Below are 27233 nucleotides of genomic sequence, written 5' to 3'. Positions count from 1 at the left end.
GAAGTCTCCTGAGACCTGCAGTCCCTGACTTCCTCTGACTTGGTTTCAGATATTTAGATGGAAAATATTCTCTAGTATCTAAGAAAATAAACACAAAGGATAAAATTTTTTTGCCAACTTGCAGGTCTGAAAATATTCTTTATCTAAAAATACACAAGATGACAGCTGCTCTTGAGAATTCTAATGTCATTCTGATTCCTGATCCTTTATAGGTGAACTAATTTATCTCTGAATGTTTTTATCACTTTCCCTTTAACTCTGATGTTCTAAAATTTCATGGCCTGGTGTCTTGGATGAATATTTTCCATTTCATTCACTTTGCTGGACATTTGGTAAGAATTTTCTATCTAAATGGTGAAAAATGGAGGTCTTTCCACTGGTGCTACTTATTCTCAGGAGTTTACACCTGGCTGCTGAATTTTAGGAACAAGATGCAGAAAGGCGCTAAAGGCCTCAGAATTCAAGTGGACTCTTACTTAACCCCTCACTCTTTCCCTGTCTCTGTCTGTTGTGTATGAGTGAGCCTCTTAGGTTCAGTTTCTCTAGAGAGTGAACCTCCCTTTTCTGTGGGGAAAAAACAATTAGTTGACAAATGAAGTTGTGGAGGGAATCTAGGCAGGGAGAATTTTCTGTTTTCTGCCTCATTCTCCCTCTGTGTTCTTTGGGTCTTGGTTCTTTTGAATACTCAGCCTTACAGGGACTATAGCAACACAAATTCTTATGACCCTTAGGTTGCAACTTCAATCTCTCTGCCAAATTGGTTACCGTCCTTCTATCTGCTCCCTGTGTCTCAGAAGTTTGTTAAAGACTTGATGGTTGTACTCTAACTTTAACAGGAGTAATTCTCATATGTAATAAATTTAACATCATTTCAGTGTGATTCTGACCCCAGAAAAACAAATGTGTGGCTAATAGGCTATGCAGAGCCAGAATCTGCTCATAGATAAATACAAAATTTGAAGAAAAAAAAATGTTGTTTGTAAAAGATAAAACTATTGACCCTAAGAAAAAATATTGACAAGTACCATTTTTCTAGGTGCAAATTTTGATAATCATAAAACTCCTCAGGCACATTTTCTACTTAAATAGCATACACCTTTATTATACAGCTACATGCTTATAATACTTCCCAGACTACGCAGATTTTCTCAGGCTATCTCATCAAATTTCTAGAATATCCACTATACACTTCAATAAATATTATTTCCCAAAGAATCAAAAATAGAACTATCCTTTGATCCAGCAATCCCACTACTGGGTATCTATCCAAAATAAAAGAAATCATTTTATCAAAAAGACATCTGCATTCATATGTTTACTGCAGCACTATTCACCAAGGCATATTCATAACATCAACTAAAAAGTTATGTGTGGGGTTTAAAAATCTGCATCTAGTAGTGTCACACACACACACACACACACACAAACTCATACCATGCACTACTACTCAGCCATGTAAAAGAATGAAATCATGTCTTTTGTGGCAACATGGATGGAACTGGAGGCCATTATCCTAAGTGCAAAGACTCAAAATAGAAAGTCAAAAACCACACGTTCTCACTTACAAGTGGAAGCTAAACAATGGGTACACAGAGACATACAGAGTGGAATAATAGACACTGGAGATTCCAAAAGGTGGAAAGGTGGGAGGGAGGTGAGGGATGAAATGTTACCTATTGGGAACAATGTACACTATTCAGGTGATGGGTACACTAAAAGCCCACACTTCACCATTAGGGAATAGATTCATGAACACAATTGCACTTGTACCCCTAAAAAAATAGAAATTTCCCAAAACATTAAAAAATGGTATCAAACCAACCATAAAAGAATTGCCAATAATAAAAATTAAAAATAAAAAGAGTCTCTGTCTTTACTGTCCCAGCATTAAAACACTACATTTTCAGAATAACAGAAGATCTGTAAGAGCATACCTGGCTGGGCACAGTGGCACACGCCTGTAATCCCAGCACTTTTGGAGGCTGAGGTGGGAGGATCATTTGAGGTCAGGAGTTCGAGACCAGCCTGACTAACATGGTGGAACCCTGTCTCTACTAAAAATACAAAATAATTAGCCAAGTGTGGTGGGTACACCTGTAATCCCAGCTACTCGGGAGGCTGAGGCAGGAGAATCACTTGAACCCGGGAGGCGGAGGTTGCAGTGAGCCAAGATTGCACCACTGCACTTCAGCCTAGGCGACAGAGCGAGACTGTATCTCAAAAAAAGAAAAAAAGAGCATATCTATTACTCAAAGTGGTCTGTTCTGCTGGAAAATGGAATTTTGTAGACATGGTTTTTAGTGAAATAAAATTTCTACTCATTTCAAAAAAGAAATTGCAACAAAGTAGTCTGTTCTTAAGAAAACCAACATATAATCCTAGGCCAATTCATCATGTCTGTTCCTGCTACAAATCCTCTCCCATGAAATCTAGACACTTTATTCAGAGTATTTAGTCACTTAAATCCAGGGTTTTATTACTTTTGCTAGTGATCACACTGTCTTCACCTCTCTCAGTCCCTCTTCCCTGTTGTGCAAATTCATCTCATTCTTACCCCTTCATCGTATTTAGACAACTTAGAGCCAATGGCACAGAAATTTCAATAATGAAGCTTCTCTAAGAGAAACAAGATGGAGGACAATAGCAGTGTCTTCCCAACATCTTTTCTGAAAATCACCCTGCTCACCTATGGTATCATCATACCTGTGACCTCTGGGTACTTCAGCAGGAGCAGAAGTCCAAATCTTAGGGTGGTGCTTGTTGTCTCTGTTCCAGCTCCAAACATATCAGTTACAGTGGCTATCAAGCTTTCAATAGTAAATTCAGACTGTAGATTGTGCTTTTCCTAAAAATTATTTCATCATTTAATTATTTGATAGTGTGCCAGCATATGAAAGTACAAAAAATCCAAAATATATCAGGTTGTTCTAAAGATAAGGAAATTTGGAAACTACAGAGTGCAGTATTAAAACTACAACAATTGCACAGTGTGGCAGAGAATGTAAAATAGTTCATTTCCCATTCCTGCTTATCCATTGCTTGCCTAAAAATTCTATTTCCAAGTATAGAATGTTCTCACTTATAAGTAGAAGCTGTGTTGGCCACGAAACATATTTCTTGTCTATGACACATAAGTAGGTACCTGCTGATGGTACTTTCTCTCTCTCCTTTTTACTCAAAACACATATATGAAGGTAGAGGTGGTATAGATATCACCTTGGAACACGAGTATTTAAGAATCATAACAAAGCCATCTGTGGTGGCTCATGCCTGTAATCCCAACACTTTGGGATGCCGAGGCAGGAGGATCACTTGAGTCCTGGAGTTTGACACCAGTCTGGGCAACAAGTGAGACTCCCTGGCTCTTAAAAAAAAAAAAAAAAAAAAAAATCAAAAAATTGGCCAGGCATGGTGGCTCATGCCTGTAATCCCAGCACTTTGGGAGGCCAAGACAGGCAAGTCACCTGAGGTCAGGAGTTTGAGACCAGCCTGGGCAACATGGTAAAATATAGTCTCTACTAAAAACACAAAAACTAGCCAGGCATGATGGCATGCGCCTGTAATCTCAGCTACTTGGGAGGCTGAGCTACGAGAATCTCTTGAACCCAGGAGATAGAGGTTGCAGTGAGCCAAGGTTGCAGCACTGCACTCTATCCTGGGTGATAGAGCAAAACTCCTTCTCAAAAAAAAAAAAAAAAAATCAAAAAACCAGGTGAATGGCACATATCTGTGGTCCCAGCTACATGGGAGGCTGACGCAGAGAATCACGTGAGCCCAGGAAGTCAAGGCTGCAGTGAAGCATGTTCATGCCACTGCTCTTCAGCTTGGATGGCAAAGAGAGATCCTGTCTCAAAAAAATAATAATAATAATCAAGATGAAGGTTCGTGTTGTAAGTGTGGGGATCAAAAATGGCAGGCACCTGGTTCTAGGATGCTTCAGGGCTACAGTACTAGTTCTACGCTGTCCAACATGACACACTTTATGTGAAATAAACACATTATCTGTTTAAGCCATGTTAATTGGTTTTCTTCTTATTTGTATACACACGATCTTAATTGCTAGAAATAGAAATAAGTAAATTAGAGACATAAATACATTATAAACCAGAATCAAGGGTTTGAATTCTCAGTGTCACAATGGTGACATTGCAGAATAGGAGGCTCCAGTCTCTCCTTCCACCCAAGGATACACAAAATAAATATCCATTCACAGATCAATTCCCTCTGAGAGAAAGTCGGAAACAAGTTGAGAGACTTCTATATACGGGGCAACAAAAAAATATCCACATAGACTGGGAAGAAAAAGCTACAGCACCAACCTCACCCAGGCACTACACCATACAATTGAGAAGGAATCCCCAACATCCAGCTTCTCCCTGGGAAAAGAGGGTTTAGACCACACATTAACACCCTAACTCTAAGGTTCCCCACAGCTATCCACTTAACTTACCAACTCTGGGAACAGAGAGGGCTAAGTATGCAGGAGTCTCTCTCTAGACCACCAGAAAAAGTACCAGTATTATATTGGCATACAAGCACTTCCAGAGGTTTAATTCTCTAGGATCAGGGCAGAGAAAGGGATGAAGCTCAAAAGTCCAAGTTTCTGCCTAGATGAGACTTATTAGCATGTTCTGTAAATTGCTGCTCCTGACAGTGGAGCTTCTAACTAGCCTCAACACAAGTCCATATATGACAAGTGCACAGCTAACCTCATATTCAATAGTGGAAAGTTGAAGGATTTTCCTGTAAGATCAGGAAAAAGATATGGATGCCCACTCTCACTACTTCAATTCAACATAGTATGGGAAGTACTAGCCAGAGCATGAGACAAGAAAAGTAAATGAAAGACATCCAAATAAGAAAAGAAGTAAAATTGTCTCTGCTGATAGCATGATCTTACATACAGAAAACCTTAAACACATCACCAAAAAACTCTTAGAACTGATAATTAAATTCAGTAAAGTTGCAGGATACAAAATCAACACACAAAAATTGATAGTGTTGGCCGGGCGCGGTGGCTCAAGCCTGTAATCCCAGCACTTTGGGAGGCCGAGATGGGCGGATCACGAGGTCAGGAGATCGAGACCATCCTGGCTAACACGGTGAAACCCCGTCTCTACTAAGAAATACAAAAAATAGCCGGGCGAGGTGGCGGGCGCCTGTAGTCCCAGCTACTCGGGAGGCTGAGGCCGGAGAATGGCGTGAACCCGGGAGGCGGAGCTTGCAGTGAGCTGAGATCCGGCCACTGCACTCCAGCCTGGGCTACAGAGCGAGACTCCGTCTTAAAAAAAAAAAAAAAAAAAAAAAAAAAAAAAAAAAAAAAAAATTGATAGTGTTTCTGCACGCTAACAACAAATGATATGAAAAAGAAATTTTAAAAGCAATCCCATTTACAATCGCATCAAAGAAATAAAGTATTTAGGAGTAAATTTAACCAAAAAAGTGAAAGTCACTGAAAAATATAAAATATTAATTAAAAAATGAAGAAGACACAAATTAAAAAGAGATACCATATACATGGATTGGAAGAGTTGATATTGTTAAAATGTCTATACTATCTAAAGCAATTTACAATTTCATTGAAATCTCTATCAAAATTCCAATGTTATCTCTCATAGATACAGGAAAAGTCATCGCAAAAAAATTCATATAGAACCACAAAAATACCCAAATAGCCAAGGCAATCATTAGTAGAAAGAACAAAGCTGGAGGCATCACATTACCTGATTTCAAGCTGTACTACAAATTAATAGTAATTAAAATAGCATTGTACTGGCATAAAAATTGATACATCAACCAACAGAATACAATAGAGGGCCAGAAAAGAACTCATGCAACTACAATTGATTTTAGACAAAGGTACCAAGAATATACAATGGAAAGGGGACAATCTCTTAAACAAATGGTGAGGAAACTGTATATCCATATGCTAAAGAATAAAATTGAACGCTTATCTCACACCATATACTCAAGCAACTCAACATGGATTAAAGACTTAAATATAACACCAGAAACTGTGAACTACTAGAAGAAAAGATTGAAGAAAAACTACAGGACATTGATCTGAGCAATAATTGTTTAGATTTTACCCCTAAAGCAGAGGCAACAAAAGCAAAGATAGACAAATGGGATTAAGTCAAACTAAAAAGCCTTGGCACAGCAAAGGGAAAAACAGAGTGAAGAGACAACGTATGAATTAGGAGAAGTATTTGTAAGCCCTATATGAATTAGGAGAAGTATTTGTAAGCCCTATATCTAATAAGGGATTAATATCCAAAATATATAAGAGGGCTGGGAGCGGTGCCTCATACCTGTAATCCCATCACTTTGGGAGACCAAGGCAGGAGGATCACCCAAGGTCAGGAGTTCGAGACCAGCCTGGCCAACATGGTGAAACCCACATCTCTACTAAAAATTTAAAAATTAGCCAGGTGTAGTGGTGCATGCCTCTAATCCCAGCTACTTGGGAGGCTGAGGCAGGAGAATCTCTTGAACCGAGGAGGCAGAGGCTGCAGTGAGCCAAGATTGCACCACTGCACTCCACTCCACCCTGGGCAACAGAGTAAGACTCTGTCTCAAAAAAAACCTATATATATATATACACACACACACACACACACGATCATATATATGGAACTTAACTCTATAGAAAGAAAATAAATAATCCAATTAAGAAATGGGCAAATCACCTGAATATTTCTAAAAAGAAGACATATGAATGATTAAGAGATACATGAAAAAGATGCTCAACATCACTAATCATTAGAAAGTTACAAATTAAAAACACAAAGAGATATCACCTCACATCTGTTAGAATGGCGATTATCAAAGAGGAAAAAAACAAGTGTTGGTGAAGATGTGGAAAAAGGGGAACACTTGTGCACTGTTGATGGGAATGTAAGTTAGTGCAACCATTATGGAAAACAGTAAAAGTTTCCTCAGAAAACTAAAAATAGAATTACATGATCCAGCAATTTGGTTTATGGACATTTACTCAAAAGATTTGAAATCAGTATGTCAAAGAGATGTCTGCACTCCCATGTAAACTGCAGCACGATTCCCAACAGCTAATATATAGAATCAGCCTAAGTGTCCATCAATAGATAAATAGATAAAGAAAATGTGGTATATATACACAATAGAATACTATTCAGTCTTAAAAATGAAGAAATTCTGTTATTTGTGATAACAGGGATGGAACTGCAGAACATTATGCTAAGTTAAATAAGTCAGGTCAGGAACAGGAAAACAAATACCATATATTCTCACTTATATGTGGAATCTAAAACAACCGAACTCATAGAAGAGAGTAGAATACTGATTGTCTGAGGGCTTGGGGGTTGGGGGAAAAGGGGAGATGATAGTCAAAGGCTATAAAGCCTCAGTTAGAATGGAGGAGAAAATCTGATCTCTCTTTTAAAAAATAATAAATTGCACAGCCAGTTGAATATAGGTAATGGTAGAGTACAATCCACCTTCCTATCCATGGATATCACATCTATTGATTCAACCAACCTTAAATCAAAAAAAAAAAAAAAAAAAATTGGAAAAAGAGGCCAGGAGAGGTGGCTCATGTCTGTAATCCCAGCACTTTGGGAGGCCAAGATGGGAGGATTGCTTGAGCCCAGAAGTGCAAGACTAGCCTAGGCAACATGGAAAGACCCTCTCTCTACAAAAAAACAAAATTAGTTGGGCATGGTGGCATGCACCTGTGGTCCCACATACTTAGGAGGCTGAGGTGGAAGAATTGCTTGAGCCCAGGAGTTCCAGGCTGCAGTGAGCTATGGTCATACCACTGCACAACAGCTTGGGCAACGGGACAAGATTCTGCCTCTAAAACAAAAAAGAATAAAATTCGGAAAATAAAAGTGTTTGTATTGGACATGTACAGACTTTTTTCTTGTCATTGTTCCCTAAAAAATATAGTATAACAACCATTTACATTGTATTAGGAATTATAAGTAATTTAGACTGGGCACAGTGGCTCACGCCTTAAATCCCAGCACTGTGGGAGGCTGAGGCAGGAGGCTTGCTTGAGTTCAGGAGGTCCACTCCAGCCTGGGCAAACACAGTGAGATCCCATCTCTATAAAAACAAATTTTTAATTATCTGGGCATGGTGGTGTGCACCTGCAGTCCCAACTACTGGGGAGGCTGAGGTGAGAGGATCACTTGAGTCTAAGAGGTCAAACTACAGTGAGCCGCAATCATGCCACTGCATTCCAGCCTGGGTAACAGAGCAAAACTCTGTCTGAGAAAAAAAAAAGAATTTAGTTAGACTCAATATTGCCTGCAGACTCATTATGAACTTGGAAATGTGCAAAAGATAACATGGTAGCATATCCAAGATTATGGAGAAAGAGAACAGATTGACAAGACAAGGTGGGGCCAGCCATTATTGTATTCCAGATGTGAGGTAATAGTCAACTTGATCTAGTAAACAAGCACAGCAATGAATAAGAATATAGAAATTGAAGAGACACTACAGACATGAAGACAGAGAGTTTAGACATTAACCACCTATACAGGATGAAGGAGAGAGTAAGGGCAATGGAGATGCTTAGGACAAGGGACTGAATGAATTGAGTTCTTATATTTGGTTGGTGAAAAAGTAATTGCAGTTTATGCCATTAATAATAAAATGGAGAGTGGAAGAACAAAGCACTTCACAAGGCAACTAAGGCTGGTTTAAGATGAGGGAAATATGTAACACAAAATTGACCATAACAATGGGACCGTTTAAAATATTGATTACAGGGAGTAATTAACATACAAAAAATGATTTCTTCCTATTCAATCCTCTAGAACAGCATTAATTTAATAAGGTTGTTATAATCTCCATGTTACCTGTGGCATGCCTAATATTATGTAATCAACCACAGCAAGACAAACCGAATCCTCTCAACAGATGTACTTGCCAGACAAAGATCATCATGCCCATTGGTAACATTTAGAAACTTAACACAGTTTTTAAGCTTATCAACTCAAAATTACACCAAGGCCAGGAAGGAGAGTAGAGCACTTGTAAACCAATAGTAATATTTCCGTCTGCTTAAGTGAATTTGAAAAATCAGTGGTTATGTACAAATAGCCTATCAAAATTAAGCTAGTTGATAAAAAACATTGTTAAAAGAAATTAAAGAAGACCTAAATACATGGAAAGACATCCCATGTTCATCTATTGGAAGACTTAATATTGTTAAAATGGCATTACTTCCCAAATTGATCTACAGATTCAAAGTGATCCATATCAAAATATTTGCTATCTTTTTAATAGAAATTGACAAGATTACTATAAAATTCATGTGGAACTTTACATAACCAAAATAGCTAAGAACCAAAACAATCTTGGGAAAGAACAAAATTGGAGAACTGACACTTTCCAATTTCAAAACTTACATAAAAGCTACCATCATCTAGGTGCATGGTTCACTTCTGTAATCCCAGCAATCTGGGAGGCCAGGACGGGCAGACCGCTTGAGGCCAGTAGTTGGAGACCAGCCTGGACAAAATAGCAAAACCCTGTCTCTGCTAAAAATACAATAAATTAGCTGGCTGTAGTGGTACATGCCTGTAATCCCAGCTACTCAGGAGGCTGATGTGGGAGAATCACCTGAGCACGGGAGGTAGAGGCCAAGATCATGCCACTGCACTACAGCCTGGGCAACCAGAGTGAGACCCTGTCTCAAAAAAAAAAAAAAAAAAAAGTACTGTCATACTGGCATAAAGAAAGCCATCAATGAAATAGAATTGAGAGTAAAAATAAATCCTTGTGTTTGTAGTTAACTGATTTCAACAAATGTACCATGGTCACTCAATGGGGAATGAATGTCTTTTCAACAAATGGTACTAGGACAACTGAATATGCACATGCAAAGAATGAAATTCTACCCATACCTCACACTATAACCAAAAATTGACTCAGAATGGATCTTAGACCCAAATGTAAAAGTTAAACTTATAAAACCATTAGAAGAAAACTTGGGGTGAATCTTTGTGATATTGGACTAAGTAATCATTTCTTAAACATGACAAGAAAATTGTAAGAAACCAAGCAAATAAGCAAATAAATTGGATTTCACAAAAATTAAAAACTTGTATTTCAAAAGACACTATTAAGAAAGTGAAAGACACTTGACAAAATGGGAGAAAATATCTTTAAATAACATCTGATAAGGGACTTTTATCTAGAATATACAAAAACATTTCCATCTCAATAATTTCAAAAATATAATAACCTAATTTTAAAATGGACAAAAGATCTGAATATATTTTTCTCCAAAGACAAATACAAATGAACAATAACCAAGAGAAAAGATTATTTGGTGTCAGGAAAATGCAAACCAAACCACATGGAACCACCTCACCCCACTGGGATGGCTGGAATCAAAAAGATAAGAAGCATTAGCAAGGTTGTGGAGAAAGTGGAACCCTCAAAACATTGTAGTGAGAATACGAAATGGTGCAGCAAATTTCATGCCTAGGTTTTCTTCTGAGAGTTTTATGTTTTTAGCTCTTACATTTAGGTCTTTGATCCAGCCACAGTTTCTCCAAAGATTAAGCATACAGTTGCTGCATGATCCAGCAATTCCACAGCCAAGTACATACCCAAGAGAAATAAAAACTTATCTATACACAAAAACTTGTACACAAATGTCCATACCAACATTATTCATAACAGCCAAAACAGAAACAATCAAAACCATCAACTAATGAATGGAAATATAAAATACGATATAGCCACACCCAAATATTATTTCTCTATATAAAGGAATGAGGTACTGATACATGCTACGTCAATGAATCTTGAAAACATGCTAAGTGACAGAAGTCAGACAAAAAAGACCACATACTGTGTAATTTCATGTATATGAAATGTCTAGAATAGCAAATCTATAGAGACAGAAAGTATATTAGATTGCCTAGAGCCACCCAAATATGGGGTGACTGTTAAGCATATGGTTTTCTTTTCAGGATGATGGAAATGCTCTGAAATTGATTGTGGTGGTGGCTGCACAGCTCTGTGACAAATACTAAAACTATTGAATTGTATTTAAAATGTATGAGGGTACAATATGTGAATTAAACTCAATAAAAATGTTATAAAAATAAAATAAGCTAGATTCTAAATATTATAGTGAGGTCAAAGGAACAACACACTTTTTAAATACAGTAATGAGGACATAGCCATTGGTCACTGAAACACCATAGATCTTACAATTCTCCTTAACCTGGAATTAATGGAGAGGATTCATAGCATTAAGGAAAGCCCTCTAAATGTGTACAAAAATGGATAACTCATACAGTTTCATTTTTCTGGCAAAGTGTCCACATTTTAATGAGATTCTCAAATTAATTAGATCCCAGAACCATTGAACTAGCAGTAGAGAAGGTGGAGAGTAAGAATAATTTGCTTCTTCCCTTCTCCAGTTTCCTCAAAGTATCTCATCTTCTTCACTTCACTCTATCTAGAACACATTATTCAAGCAGTCCTGCTAACATTCCATGGGCAATTTCATGAAAGTCACCTTCATTAGCATCTTTGACTCCGTGCCATTTTCACCTACTGGCTGATTCTTCATTTCCACCCAGTGCTGTAAAGTGGTTGAATAAAATAATGGTGACCTCACAGGAAGAATTTTCTTCTCTAGAGTTAACTCTTTTCAGTTTGTTCTGGATTGGGCCGCTTCTCAGTTCAAAGAGTACTTTGCACCTTAGTGTCCTGAGGGTATCTATATTACCCTTCTCAGTTTCCATATTGACCCTACCACTATTATTCATCATTTGGCTCCTATCTGATCCTCTAACTGAAACTAATATCTACAGATTTTTTGGCCATATGACAAAATGGACAACTTGATTTTATTTCAGAATCTGTGTTTCTATAGCCCACACTTTCAGCAAGCTGAAATTCAAAGATATGAAAAGTCTTGTAGCAAGTTTTTGACCTCCATTCTCATTGTACATATCCTTCTACACAACTCCTAGGATTATTTTCTCTAATATTTATATGCATCCCACTCTTGTTAGGGCTCACACATATACCTGATCAAATCAAAACTCTCCATGCCAGCATTCAGGTCTGCAGGTTAGACACCTCCAATTCCATATGTGTCCAGATTTACTTTTGGTTCCATTCAGTTAAGGCCTGCCTTCTCCGTCTCTTTGCCACCACACACCTCTGAACCTCTCATCACACTGTTCTGCACACCAAAAAATTGACTGCCCCGTTATTCATTGTAAATATTTTAAGATTTACACCAAACATCAGGACATGCAGGAGGCCCATTTAGGTTAAAGCCTTTCACCTAACTCTCCCATAAGCTGTGCGATATGACCATGCCCACTTTCAATTTATGACTATATATTTTGCATTTTCTAACTTATTTGTATTTCCCTTTCATCTGAGGCATGCATTGTCTTCCCTCAGATAAATTATTAGTACCTAAAAATATTGCTCGCATATTCTAATTGTTTAACAATTCAATTATAAATTCTCCATGGTGCTTCACCCAGATCCATACTCACAATAAGTACTTAAAGTGATCGTGAAGAGTTTCTTGCCTCACCATTTAAGCAGTCATTATAGAACTAATCAATGAACCACAAGATGTAGGCAAACAAATAACATTTTACCTGTTCCATTTTGATCAGGAAACAATCAATAAAGTCCCGAGGATTGTCCAAGTCCAGGGATTCTTGATGTTCTTTTATTCTCTCCAAAACATAACTTTTAACATAAGCAAAATTTTTAACTACTTTGTTATGGCTTCCTGGGAGATAATCGATGAGAGCTGGGAAATTATTGCAGACCTTAAAGATTTTTTAAAATTAATTAAATTAAACACATGTATTGAAGACATATACCATAAGTTAACTGCTGGTTTAAAACTGAAGTAAATTTTTAAAAATTGTCTCCCTCTTTAAGAGGAGCATTTGAGTGTACGTACAAAGTAGTCCTCTATACTGAAAGATTTAAGTTAGAAAATTCTCAACAAGGGATCAAAGATGATAATTTCCTATACTCATATATTGTTTTCAGAATATTAAAATATCTTCATGTCAATTATCTCATTTTTACATTAATTTTTCTCTATAGCCTTGAAATATAGAATCACATGAATTGCTTTAATTCCCATTTTGCAGATAAGAACAGAGGTTAAGGAAATTTGAATAACATGAAATAGACCACAAAGCTGTTCCCTGCTATTTCTACTCCTAGCAGGAAGCCTCAGAAATAGAATCACTCTTTTGTAACTGGGAGGGGTACAAAGATACCATAAAAAGTAATTCAGCATTTTATGGATAAGTACCCGTACACCGGAGTAGTTAAGATACTTCTGTGAGTAGTTAAGATAAATCACACAATTATCTTTTAGACAGAGTTTGGGACATGCTAGCTCAGCACAGGGCAAAACTGTAATTTTTTAATGATTCATACACCCCAAAACCCAATCATGTTGTCATCTTAACCTTAATTGCCTTGCTGAAGCAGCAAACACCCTTATCCTATTCAGAACTTCCTGGTAGCATCTGTGCTCCCAAACATTCTCCCCTTTTGCCAAATAATGTGATGAAGAGGTCTCTAGCTGTGAATTAGAGGAAAAGCCTGTGAGTAATGCCAGCTTTTCAACAAGGGACTTGGATTTCCATTGAGTGTGTGCTTTTGGACAGTCACCAAAGTACTGCCAGAAACTGAATTTGGGGGTTTGGTGGAAAAAAAAAAACACTAGCTAATGAGCTTGAATTCCAGCTCTATATTCAGGCATTTCTTTTCTTGTCTGTAAAATAAAGAAATCATCTATCTTTCCCAGATGTTAATGCCACAATGCTAAGATATGGACAAGCTGTAGTGTTCAACCACTCACTTCACAGAGTAATAATGCCTACAAAATTGGCACAAAAGACAGTTCCAAGGGCCCATCTCTCCATGAAAACACCCAAAACTTCAAACAAAAAAGTCAGAATCAACTTTAACAGAACTCTGGAAATCAGTCAAAGGTTTACAGCAAGCAAGAGAAAGCTGAATAAAGAAAATGGCAACTTAAAAATAGTAGAAAAGCTTTGTGGGTTTATTTTTATTTTTATTTTTATGTTAAGTTCCAAGGTACATGTGCTGGATGTGCAGGTTTGTTACATAGATAAATGTATGCCACGGTAGTTTGCTGCACCTATAAACTTATCACCTAGGTATTAAGCCCTGCACACATTAGCTATTTTTCCTAATGCTCTCCCATCCCCAACCCTCCAACAGGCCCTAGTGTGTGTTGTTCCCCTCCCTGTGTCCATGTGTTCTCATTGTTCAGCTCCCACTTATAAGAAAGAACATGCGGTGTTTGGTTTGCTGCTCCCGCATTAGTTTGCTGATGATAATGGCTTCCAGCTCCACCCATGTCCCTGGAAAGGACATGATCTCATTCCTTTTTATGGCTACATAGTATTCCATGATGATGAAGTATTTATGGCTACATAGTATGGCTTATGGCTACATAAGCTTTGTGGTATGTTTATTTGCTCTTGTCCCACCTCCGTCATCAGCTTGGCAGTGATCTTGTCAAGGGTAGCCCTGTTCCCAGTGGAGGACCCTGGTTCCTGGTTCCAGAGAGACCACAGAAGACCGTACTTGCAAAAAAGTATATTTCTCTTTCTCACCTGTCTGAGGACTACCATGGGCTAACATGAGGCACTCACCTTTGTTTCACCTGATTCAAAATTCATTCAGGATGGAAAAGCAATGGCCATTTCTCAAAAACCTTCTAAGACAAATAAACAACCCAAAGCTACCTGGGGCAAATGATAACAGTTGAGGCACACAGTACAGCACTAAAATCCTGAAAATAAAAGCTAAGAGACAGTTTCTTTGGAAAACTGGGATGTTCAAAAGTGCCTATGTATACTAAGAAATTTAGAAAGTTATCAACATGCCCAGAGCAGGACAGGCTAATTAGAAAAACGTGAGAAGATCCTGAACTTTCACCTCTGGCTGATATCCAGGCTCAACTTAAGCAGTAAGTGAAGGCTATGACAAGGAGTGCTCCAACCAATCTGAAAGACCGGCCTGCCTCCCTCCCTCCTTTCCTTCTTTCCTTCCTTCGTTCCTTCCTTCATTTCTTTCCTTACTTCCTTCCATCTTTCTTCTGCTATTTATATATATAAATACATATATTTTTTCTATGTCTCTTTTTTGCCTCTCCACATTTAAGAAAATTTCTGTCAAAACTATCTGAACATAAGCTAAAGAAAAGACTTCAGAAACCACACATGATTTGCAAAAATAGTTTTGAAAAGTCACTAAAGAAAGATATAGCCTTCAGAAGAAAAAAACAAAAACAAACAAACAAACAAAAACTATAGCAGGCAACAAAATACCCTAAAGAGAGGAAAGACTCTGATTTCCAGAGTTACCACATAAGAGTATCCAAAATTTCCAGTTTTCAAACATTCACTTCACAGCTTGGTACATACAAAGTTTTGGACTGGGATTGGGGCAAGATGGCCAAATAGGAAAAGCTCCAGTCTGGAGCTCCCAGCGAGACCAATGCAGAGGGCCAATGACTTCTGCATTTCCAACTGAGGTGCCTGGTTCATCTCATTGGGACTGGTTAGACAGTAGGTGTAGCCCACGGAGGGCAAGCAGAAGCAGGGTAGGGAATTGGCTCACCTGGGAAGCACAACAGGTTGGGGAACTCCCTCCCCTAGCCAAGGGAAGCTGTGAGGGACAGTGCTATCTGGTCCAGATACTACACTTTTCCCATGGTCTTTGCGACACGCAAACTAGGAGATTCCTTCAGGTGCCTACACCACAAAGGCCCTGGGTTTCAAGCACAAAACTGGGTGGCCGTTTGGGCAGACACCAAGCTAGCTGCAGAAGTCTTTTCTTCATACCCCAATGGCACCTGAATTCCAGCAAGACAGAACCATTCACTCCCCTGGAAATGGGGCTGAAGCCAGGGAACTAAGTTGTCTAGCTCAGAGGATCCCACTCTTATGGGGCCGAGCAAGCTAAGATCCACTGGCTTGAAATTCTCGCTGCCAGCACAGCAGTCTGAAGTCCACCTAGGATGCTCGAGCTTGATGGGAGTGGGGGGTGTCCACCATTACTGAGGTTTGAGTAGGCGGTTTTCCCCTCACAGTGTAAACAAAGCCTCTGAGAAGTTGAGTCTGGGCAGAGCCCACCGCAGCACCACAAAGCCCCTGTAGCCAGACTGCCTCTCTAGACTTCTCTCTGGGCAGGGCATCTCCGAAAGAAAGGCAGCAGTCCCAGTCAGGGGCCTATAGATAAAACTGCCTCTCCCTGGGACAGAGCACCTGGGGGAAGGGGTGGCTGTGGGGACAGCTTCAGCAGACTTAAACATTTCTGCCTGATGGTTCTGAAGAGAGCAGCAGATCTCCCAGCACAGCACTCAAGCTCTGCTAAGGGACAGACTGCCTCAAGTGGGTCCCTGGACCCTGAGCCTCCTGACAGGGAGACACCTCCCAGCAGGGGTCAACAGACATGTCATACAGGAGAGCTCTGGGTGGCATCTGGCTGGTGCCCCACTGGGATGAAGCTTCCAGAGGAAGGACCAGGCAGCAATCTTTGCTATTCTGCAGGCTCCACTGGTGATACCCAGGCAAACAGTGTCTGGAGTGGACCCCCAGCAAACTGCAGCAGACCTGCAGAAGAGGGCCTGACAGAAGTAAAACTAACAAACAGAAAGCAATACCAACAACATCAACAAAAAGGACGATGACGCAAAACTCCATTCGAAGGTCACCAACAGCAAAGACCAAAGGTAGATAAATCCATGAAGATGAGGAAAAACCAGCACAAAAAGGCTGAAAATTCCAAAAACCAGAATGCCTCTTCTCCTCCAAAGGATCACAACTCCTCGCCAGCAAGGGAACAAAACTAGACGGAGAATGAGTTTGACAAATTGACAGAAGTAGGCTTCAGAAGATGTGTAATAACAAACTCCTCCAAGCTAAAGGATTATGTTCTAACCCAATGCAAGGAAACTAAGGACCTTGATAAAAAGAGGAATTGCTAACTAGAATAACCAGTTTCGAGAAGAACATAAATGACCTGATGGTGTTGAAAAACAAAGCACAAGAACTTCACGAAGCATACACAAGTATCAATAGCCAAATCTATCAAGCAGAAGAAAGGATATCAGAGATTGAAGATCAACTTAATGAAATAAAGTGAGAAGACAAGATTAGAGAGAAAAGAATGAAAAGGAATGAACAAAGCCTCCAAGAAATATGGGACTATGTGAAAAGACCAAACCTATGTTTGATTGGTGTATCTGAAAGTGACAAAAGAATGGAACCAAGTTGGAAAACATACTTCAGGATATTATCCAGGAGAACTTCCCCAACCCAGCAAGACAGGCCAACATTCAAATTCGGGAAATACAGAGAACATCACAAAGATACTCCTGGAGAAGAGCAACCCAAAGACACATAATCATCAGATGCACCAAGGTTGAATTGAAGAAAAAATGTCAAGGGCAGCCAGAGAGAAAGGTTAGGTTACCCACAAAGGGAAGCCCATTAGACTAACAGCAGATCTTTGTGCAGATCCCTACAAGCCAGAAGAGAGTAGGGGCCAATATTCAACATTTTTAAAGAAAAGAATTTTCAACCCAGAATTTCATATCCAGCCAAACTAAGCTTCATAAGTGAAGGGGAAATAAAATCCTTTACAGACAAGCAGATGCTGAGAGAGTTCACGTCCTTTGCAGGGACATGGATGAAGCTGGAAACCATCATTCTCAGCAAACTAACACAGGAACAGAAAACTAAACACTACATGTTCTCACTCATAAGTGGGAGTTGAACAATGAGAACACATGGGCACAGGGAGGAGGACATCACACACCAGGGCTTGTTGGGTGGTAGGGGGTAAGGGGAGGGATAGCATTAGGAGAAATACCTAATGTAGATGACAGGTTGATGGGTGCAGCAAACCACCATGGCACATGTATACCTATGTAAAAAATCTGCCCATTCTGCACATGTATCCCAGAACTTAAAGCATAATTTTTAAAATTTAAAAAATTTTCAACTGTCTAATAAAATAACAAAAATAATATCTTAGGAAGAGAAGCTCTTGATCTCACCTGGATCCATGGGGAGCTCAGAATCCTGAGGTTTTCATTGAATTTTTCCATCAAGTTAAGAAATCTCTGATCTTTATAATCAAATCGATTATGGAAAATAACAGAGCAGATCACATTGCAGGGAGCACAGCCCAGGATGAAAGTGGGATCACAGGGTGAGGCTAAAGGATTGGAAATATTTTAAATTATCATTAAAATATATATATAAAAAAAATACTTTGTCTTGGATAACAGGGAAAAGTAATTTTAGAAACTCTAAACCAATATCTACCTAGAAATTCTCTTATCAACATAAACTATAGTATATTGAAATTTAATACCTCACTTTTTCCTTAATATTGAATTAATTATTCCATCCTAGCTATTTAATAATGGTTTTCCAAATACTGCATTTACTTCACTGCCTTTCTTTATACAATTCTGACCCAAGATGCCTGTTATTCTGAAGAGAAAACAAAAAAATTTAAAGAGGCCACATTTAAAACCACTTAATAATTCAAGTTATCAGTGCGGAATAACATTTATCTGGAAAGCTTGTAGACAATTGATTGATAGAGGAAGGGAGAAAATAGGAACCTGAAAACTTCTTCTATATAATGAATAGTTGAAGTAACTGTGTGTAGAACCAGCAGAGGGGGAGACTAAAGAGAGAAAGAGTATGGGAAAATTCAGATTGATGGAACAAATGTAAAAAAGCAGAAGTCATCTATGTTATACAAGAAAAAAGCTAACACAAATAAGAAGATAGACTGGTTTGCCTAAAATAAAAGTAAATAAGAAACTTTCATTTCAAACCTAAATTACAAATAGGGCAGATAGAAAAACTTAAATTGATAAATGGAGTCCTTTTGTTTCCTTATTTCGATATTGAAAGAAAAAAAAAGAATTTCCGGCTCTAAGAAATTGTGTCTATTATCACTGGGCACTATCTTCAATTTATTTGAACAAAGCCTGACCTCTTATAGAATCCTCGGTTATTGGTCCATCTAGCCATCCAAAAAAATACCTTATGTTATTATAAATTTTTTAATTTGATCATCATTTAGGTAATTCCATCATTTTACAAATCAATAAATTATTATAGAGGAAAGTGATTATTTGTGAGCAATTTTTAAATAAAACTGTTATAATCAAATCATCAATGAACTCTACACATGAGAGTATCATAAATGTAATTAAGAGTGACTTGAACAAAAATGCTGTGTGGTAATGATGGGGAATTAAATAATAGGACTGTGTTTAGTTAACTGCTCCTATGCCAGGCTTCTTTTCAGCTAAAACATGCCAGGGCACTAAGTTTTCAGAAAATCTTTTATTCTAGCCTGGAAGGCAGGGGATAATTTGGGATTATTAGTTTGAGATTTCTGTGTGTGTGTGCATGCACATGCACGTGTGTTTGTACATGCCCATGCACATGATATTCATAGTGAAAATCTGGTTTCTGATCTTTCCTTTCACTTCAATTGGGGGAGTATATTAGGCTGTTTTGAATTGCTATAAAGAAATACCTAAGACTAGGTAATTTATAAGAAAAGAGATTTAATTGGCTCGCAGTTCTGCAGGCTGTGCAGAAGCATGATGCATGGCAGAAGGCAAAGTAGGAGCTTGCACTCACATGGCAAAAGCCAAAGCAAGAGAGGGAGGCGGGAGGTGCTATGCACTTTTAAATGACTAGATTTCATGAAAACTCACTTGCTATCATGAGAAAAGTACCAAAAGGGTTGGTGCTAAACTATTCATGAAAAATCCAGCCCCATGATCCAATCACCTCTCACCAGGCCCCATCTCCAGTACGGGGATTACATTTCAATATAAGATTTGAATGGGAACACACATCCATACTATATCAGGGAGATAATAAAAATCAGGGTAATTTGTAATCCAAACTGAAAATCAGACTCATTATGACAAGAACTTTATAGGTGAGTCCAACTGGGATGAGGAGAGGATAAATAACTTTTAATCCTAAATCCAATTGTTTTAATATTCACCGTGGATTTTGTTTCTATTTAGATTTGGTGAGGTCAACAGATCAGGTAGCCCCAAAACAGACTGCCCTTGAAAAGACAGTTCATTGCTCGCAGTTCCTAGAGGAGGGGCACTTCACACCACGTTGAGGGTGTGGGGAGCCACATGGGGAAGTACCAGGGTTGGTCAGGAGGCAGCAAGAGCAAAAAGAAACCATGGGGCTGAGCCTTTATTGGTGTTTTCACAGGAAGAAATGAGTGAGATAGGGTGGGTAGACTGAGTAAGCCTGGGAATAGATAGTTTGAACAATTTCTGTGGGCTCTGGGATATAGGGGTGGTCCATAGTTGTCCCATAACTGGCTCTGTAATGATTTAAGACAAGGAGAATACAGTCAGCACTCTGTATTCATGGTGTATCATGGATTCAACCAACCCCAAATCAAAAATATTCAGAGCAAAAACAAGTATCTGTACAGAACATGCACAGACCTTTTTTCTTGTCAACATTCTCTAATATTGGGAAATATTATAAATAATATTGTCAATATTCTCCAAATATATGGCAAATATTATGCCATATTTAAGGGACTTGAGCATATGTGGATTTTGGTATCCAAGAGGAGTCCTAGAACCAATGTCTTACTGATAAGGAGGGACAACTATATTGGATTCATGTGTGAGAGTTTGATAAGGAAGGTGGATGGGGCTCTGAGCTCTGGACAGTTTGCTTTGAAAATCAGAGACATGCTGTGGACAAGATATTTGCTATCTCTGGGAACTGTCTGACTTTGGGAGGGGCAGTCCCTTCTAGGACCACAAAATCCCCAAGATGTCGAAGCATCATAAAAAAATAGAAAATAAAAAACATGATTAATACACAAATAAAGATGAAGGAAAATACAAAGAAAGCTGAATACAGAGCTAATGTACAACTAGGGAAGGTAGGATAAAGAGTTATTAATAATACTTAAAATTTATTTAAATAAACATTTTATAATTTGGCATTTTTTTTTAATTGAAAGACTATGTTATAGCATATATTTTCTTAAAATATATAAAACATTACAGTAAATAGTAACATTAAATAACTCCAGCTGATAATTTTAATTAGTTCTTAATTAACAGGGAAATTAAAATTGATAAAAGCTACACTAAAGATGCCTAGTCTCTTAAAACCATAGATAAGCATCATTATGGTAGAAATTGTAGACACACACCTCAGAAGAAACCCCCAGATATGTTAGTGAGGCTGACTGGACAAATATAGACCAACCAAATGAAAGTACATGTCAGTTGTTTCATGCCTAAAAGATGTAAAGAAATCATTCCCACTATGTCTGTGCCACAAGTATTCCCTGGTGAAATGTTCTAGAATACATAATCCACAATTATACTATGGGAAAAACATTACTCTTTAATAATTTGAAAAAAATGAGACAAAACCTTCTAAATTAATGCTATAATGATTTGAAAACAAACCAAGCCTGAGACAGAATAGGATTAAATAAGCCTTTTATACTCACACTGTATGCATAGTCATTGTGTACAAACGCAACAAGCATAGGTGTACAAAAGCTCCCTTGGCTCTCTGTTTCAAATCTCCCCCCTCCATATTGAAGACTGACAACCACTGCCTATCATGAGAGATCTGGCCACCCCTAGGAGGTTTCCAGGGATGTCATTAGAGAAGATAGCAGTCTGTTAATGTCAGAGTATTGTGTATTTCAAGATAGCTAGAACACAGGTCTTGAAATGTTCTCAACATATAGAAACGTAAATGTTCAACGTGATGCATATCCTAAACACCGTAACTTGATCATTACACATTCTGTACATGTAACAAAATATTACATGTACCCCATAAATATGTATAAAGGTTATGTATCAATTTAAAAATAAATTAAAATAAATTTTAGAAAACATTTTTCAGGAAAAAATAAAAGTCAGTCACCCACCATTGGTTTTTCTCAACTCCTCCACAAGGCAAAGGGCTTCCTCTTGAACACGGTCCTCAATGCTCCTTTTCCCCATCCCAAAATTCCGCAGAGTCATGAGGGAGAAACGCCGGATCTCCTTCCATCTTTTTCCATTGCTGAAAAGGATTCCTAACAGAACAGAAAACAGAAACTAGGAGGGAGATTCCAAACAAGGAGAACAGAGCTGACACTTGGCAGCCACGTGGATGGGTCAAGTTCTGTCTCAGGAGCTCTTCAAGCCTCTGTTTTCCATCCTCCCCATCCCTATAACCACTGCCCAGTACATACACATGTACACATTCACACGATACATGCACATTTACCGAGTCCTTTATTAACTTTTTCAGCCACTGGAAAACTTCCTCTTCCAGAAAACTTCTCTCCATGATCAATCAGGGCCTCCTTCACTGCTTCATATCCATGCAACACCACAATGGGTTTCAGGCCAAAATACACAGTGAACACAGGGCCATAGACTTTCGAGAACTGAACATAGAAAAGGAGGTTCAAATAGTAGCAAAACTCAGTATTTGGTCTATATATTGTCCGTGATTTAGACTGATACTAGCATCATAATGTTGATATGATTATTTTGTCAAATACAGCTTCAAATATTTGTGGATTTTACATAAAGATGATGATTATTGTTTTAGCTGCACGTATACAGTGCCTTCAATGTGCCAGGCAGTGGCCTAGGAAATTAGTATGCAGGTTATTAAACTTAGTCATCACATCAATACCTTGAGCTAGATTTGTTTACTTTATTTTACAGATAAGACAAATTGAATTTTAAAGAATTTCAAATTCATTGTCAGTATCCCACAATTGATAAACAGAAGGTCCAAATTTGAAGCCTGCTTAGTCAACCTGTGATGCCTGAGCAATTTATCAGTTCCCAATGTCCATATTTTGACCAATATTCAGCCACTGGGACACTGCTTCAGGATCCCCTGCAAAGCTCATCCCATAGGGATCCTGATGCAGGAGTCCTGTCATCAATACTAAAAAATGTACACCTTTTTAAATCACCCAGATGATTCTACTGCCCAGTCCACTTTGAGATCCACTGGTATAATCACCACAGAAAGAGAGTGGACCCTACAGAGATAGTATCAGGATGCGTGGCACCTCACAGAGGAACAATGTTTTCCATGCTGTACACTCATAGGTCACAGACAGCAGCTTTGTACAGAGGCCATAAATATTCTGTTACCACCCAGATGGCCCTGACTAATTATTTCTTTCATTCATTTATGTTTATGATGAACTCATAGATATTTCTTCGACATCAGGCATGACTTGCTTTTTTAAGAAGTTTAATGATCATGGCTAATGTAAGCAAAATACATAGCATATACAGTTACTGACTTCTCAAAACCTTTAATTACCTAAAACACTTCCATTACCATTTTCTTTCAGGCAAAAAATTATAGCAAATGACTGTGAAGAAAAGAAAAGCAGCAGGCCTTTATCATTTTGACTCTACCTTACAACTTAAAATGTTTCTCTTCTGGCAAAATGCATTATTTTATTCCACTATTTCTGACAATGACACAAAAGAAAAACATACTCCACAGGAAGTATTTGCTTTACAATAACATACTTTAATAATTGGCCTCTGGTAGTACAGGAGGAATGTTGAGGAATGTTCCTATAACATATAACCTTTAATAACTGGCCTCTGGTAATACAGAAGTTTCTATGTGACATTAATGGTTATATGGGACAAGCCCACAGCTAACATCATATTTAATGGTGAAAAGTTAAAAGCTTTTCCTGCAAGATCAGAAATTAGAGAAGAATGCCCCCTCTGACCATTTCTCTTCAACGGAGTACTGAAAGTCCTAGTCAGAGCAATTAGACTAAAAATAGAAAATATTAATATAGGAATATTCATATAGGAAAGGATGAAGTGAAATTGTCTGTTTCCTGATGATGTAATCTTATATGTAGAAAATCCTAAAGACTTCAGAACAAAAGTACTAGAACTGATAAACAAATTCAGTAAACTTGAAGGATATAAAATCAACATGCAGAAATCAGTGGCATTTCTATGCACTAGCAACAAAATATCTAAAAAAGAAATTAAGAGAACAATTCATTTATAGTAGCATCAAAAAATAAAATACTTAGGAATAAATGTAACCAAAGAAGAGAAAGATCTATATACTGAAAACTACAAATCATTGACGAAAGAAATTGAAGGTGACACAAATAAAGGCAAAGCTATCCCATGTTCATGGATTGGAAAAACTAATAGTGGTAAAATGTCCATACTACCCAAAGCAATATACAGATCCAATGCAATCCCTATAAAAATTTTGATCTCATTCTTCACAGAAATAGAAAAAACAATCTTAAAATTTGTATGGAACCACAAAATATCCCAAATAACTAAAGCAAATTAACCAAAAGAATAAAGCTGGAGGCATCACACTATTGAACTGCAAAATATGTGACAAAGCTATAGTAAGCAAAACAGCATAGCATTAGCATAAAAACAGACACATTGATTAAAGGAAAACATAGAGAACCCTGAAATAAACCCACACATCTATAATCAATTGATTTTTGACAAAGGTGCCAAGAACATACAATGGGGAAAGCACTCTTCAGCAAAAGGTGTTGAGAAAACTGGATATTCTTATGCAAAGAATAAAACAGAATCCTAATCTCACCCCTTATATAGTAATTAACTCAAAATAAATTAAAGTCTTAAGCAGAAGACCTGAAACTAAAAGCTAGTAAAAGAAACCATAGAGAAAAACTCCATGACATTGGTCTAGGCAATGATTTCTTGGATATGATTCTAAAAGCACAAGCCACAAAAGCAAAACTAGACAAATGAGATTCTGACCACCTAAACTTCTGCACAGCAAAGGAAACAAGTCATAGAGTCAAGAGACAATCCACAGATTGGGAGAAAATATTTGCAACTCAGACATAAGATAAGGGACTAATATTCAAAATATATAGACACTCAAATTACTCAATAACAAATAATTCTATTTAAAATGAGCAAAAGGGTCAAGTGCAATGGCTCATGCCTGTAATTCCAGCACTTTGAGAGACCAAGGTGGGTGGATTGCTTGAGCCCAAGAGTTCAAGACCAGCCTGGACAACAGAGAGACCACATCCCTACAAAATATTAAAAAATTATCCAGGCATGGTGGCATACACCTGTAGTCCCTGCTACTTGGGGGACTAAGGTGGAAGGATGGCTTGAGCCCAGGAGCTCAAGGCTGCAGCAAACTGTGATCCCATCACTATACTGCAGCCTACAACAGAGAAAAACCCTGTCTCTATCAATTAATTAATTAATTAAATGGGCAAAGGATTTCAGTAGACATTTTTCAAAAGAAGATATATAAATGGCGAAGAGATATATTTTTTAAATACTCAACAAATTTAATCATCAGAGAAATGCAAATTAAAACCACAATGATATCTCATCACAACTTGTAGATATTATTATTATTAAAAAGATAAAAAGATAACAAGTGCTGAAAAAGATGTGGAATAATGTGAACCTTGGGTATGTAAATTAGCATAGTGATTTGAGAAAACAGTATGGATATTCCTCAAAAAACTAAAAATAGAACTATCAGATGATCCAGCAATCCCACTACCAGTATATACCCAAAGGAATTGAAGTCAGTATGTGGAAGAGATGTCTGTACTTCCATGTTTATTGCAGTGCTATTGATAATAGCCAAGATATGGAAACAACCTAAGTGTTCATCAATAAATTAATCGATTTTGTATGTGGCATATATGTACAATGAAATGTTATTCAGCCTCTTAAAAAGGAAAAAATATTCTTATTTATGACAGCATGGATGAATCTAGAGAACATCATATTAATAAAATAAGCCAGGCACAGAGAGACAAATATCATATATGATCTCACTTCTATGTGGAATCTTAAAAAGTTGAATTCATAGAAGTAGAGATTAGAATGGTGGCTACCAGAGGCTGGCAGGTGGAAATGGGCCAAATAAGGGAATACTTTGGTCAACAGGTACAGAGTTACAGTTAGATAGGAGGAATAAGCTCGGGTGTTCTACTGGACAGCAAGGTGACTATAATTAATGTTAATGTACTGTATATTTCAAAACAGCTAAAAAAGAGGATTCTAAATGTTCTCATTACAAAGAAATGACAAATATTTGAGATGACGGATATGCTAATTACCCTGATGATCAATTCACAATGTATACATGTGTCAAAATGTAATATTGCACCCCATTAATATATTCAATTACCATTTATCACTTTAAAATGAAATAAAACTTTAGGAATCGTGAGGTTAAATACACCTTGTACATTACTAGAGGAGCATAAAGCATACTTACATTGGTTAAGGATTTGCTCATGTCCTTAACATCTAACTGCAGGATATTTCCAATAATTGGGAGAGGAGTGGGGCCAGACGGGAGCCTCCCTCTTCCAGAGCTCAGTCTCCAGAGTGAAAGGAGAAACAAACAGGAGAGACAGAGCACCAGAGCCACAGCTGGATCCATTGAAGGCTTCTCTTCTTAGTAAGAAAACTGTAGGCTTTCACATCAAGGTTTTTATAACACTCCCTGTTAATCCACCTGTGATTCTAACTCTGACTGTGACTAGTCAGCAAAAAGCACTTTAATCTCTCTTCTGAATGAACATTGGCTCACTGAAAAAGATAAAAATAAGGTGTTCTTTTTTCTTGTTCTCATTTCCAATGCCCCACCCTGGAGATTCTGGTTTAACTAGTCTGAAGCAGAGCCCAGGTTTTTTTTGTTTTGTTTTATTTTGTTTTTCTTTTTTTCTTGAGCTGGAGTTTTGCTCTCGTTGCCCAGGCTAGAGTGCAAGGGCAAGATCTCAGCTCACTGCAGCCTCCACCTCCTGGGTTCGAGCGATTCTGCCTCAGCTTCCGGCGTAGCTGGAATTACAGGCATGCACCACCACGCCTGGTTTATTTTGTATTTTTAGCAGAGACAGGGTTTCACCATGTTGGCCAGGTTGGTCTCGAACTCCTGACCTCTGGTGATCCGCCCGCCTTGGCCTCCCAAAGTGCTGGGATTACAGGCATGAGCCACCGTGCCCGGCCAGGCCTAGGTTTTTTTCAAAACCCCAGGTGGTTCCACTGTGCAGCCAAAATTGAGAACAAATGAAATAAATTATTTCATCAAAAAAGTGTTCAAAAT

General features: G+C 38.0%; 1 protein-coding gene across 3 annotated transcripts in view; it reads right to left on the bottom strand.

Annotated features, from left to right (window-relative positions):
* LOC112631551 (cytochrome P450 2C18) overlaps window positions 1–26909 on the bottom strand; it is a 37382-nt gene extending 10473 nt beyond the window's left edge. Inside the window, exons 1-6 of one of the 3 annotated variants that reach the window (XM_025396872.1) lie at window positions 26403–26909; window positions 22371–22533; window positions 22027–22176; window positions 18104–18264; window positions 12636–12812; window positions 2704–2845 (exon numbers count right to left, since the gene is read on the bottom strand). In XM_025396872.1, the coding sequence (XP_025252657.1) occupies window positions 2704–2845; window positions 12636–12812; window positions 18104–18264; window positions 22027–22176; window positions 22371–22533; window positions 26403–26570 (961 nt within the window). In that variant the 5' untranslated portion in view covers window positions 26571–26909. The remainder of the gene's footprint in view (window positions 1–2703; window positions 2846–12635; window positions 12813–18103; window positions 18265–22026; window positions 22177–22370; window positions 22534–26402) is intronic. The other 2 variants (XM_025396873.1, XM_025396874.1) reach the window with 2 other exon arrangements.
* Between the last annotated feature and the right edge of the window lie 324 nt (window positions 26910–27233).

This window comes from Theropithecus gelada, chromosome 9 (genome assembly GCF_003255815.1).
Source record: "Theropithecus gelada isolate Dixy chromosome 9, Tgel_1.0, whole genome shotgun sequence".
Taxonomy (NCBI): Eukaryota; Metazoa; Chordata; class Mammalia; order Primates; family Cercopithecidae; genus Theropithecus; species Theropithecus gelada.
This window is presented reverse-complemented; position numbering and strand designations above follow the sequence as displayed.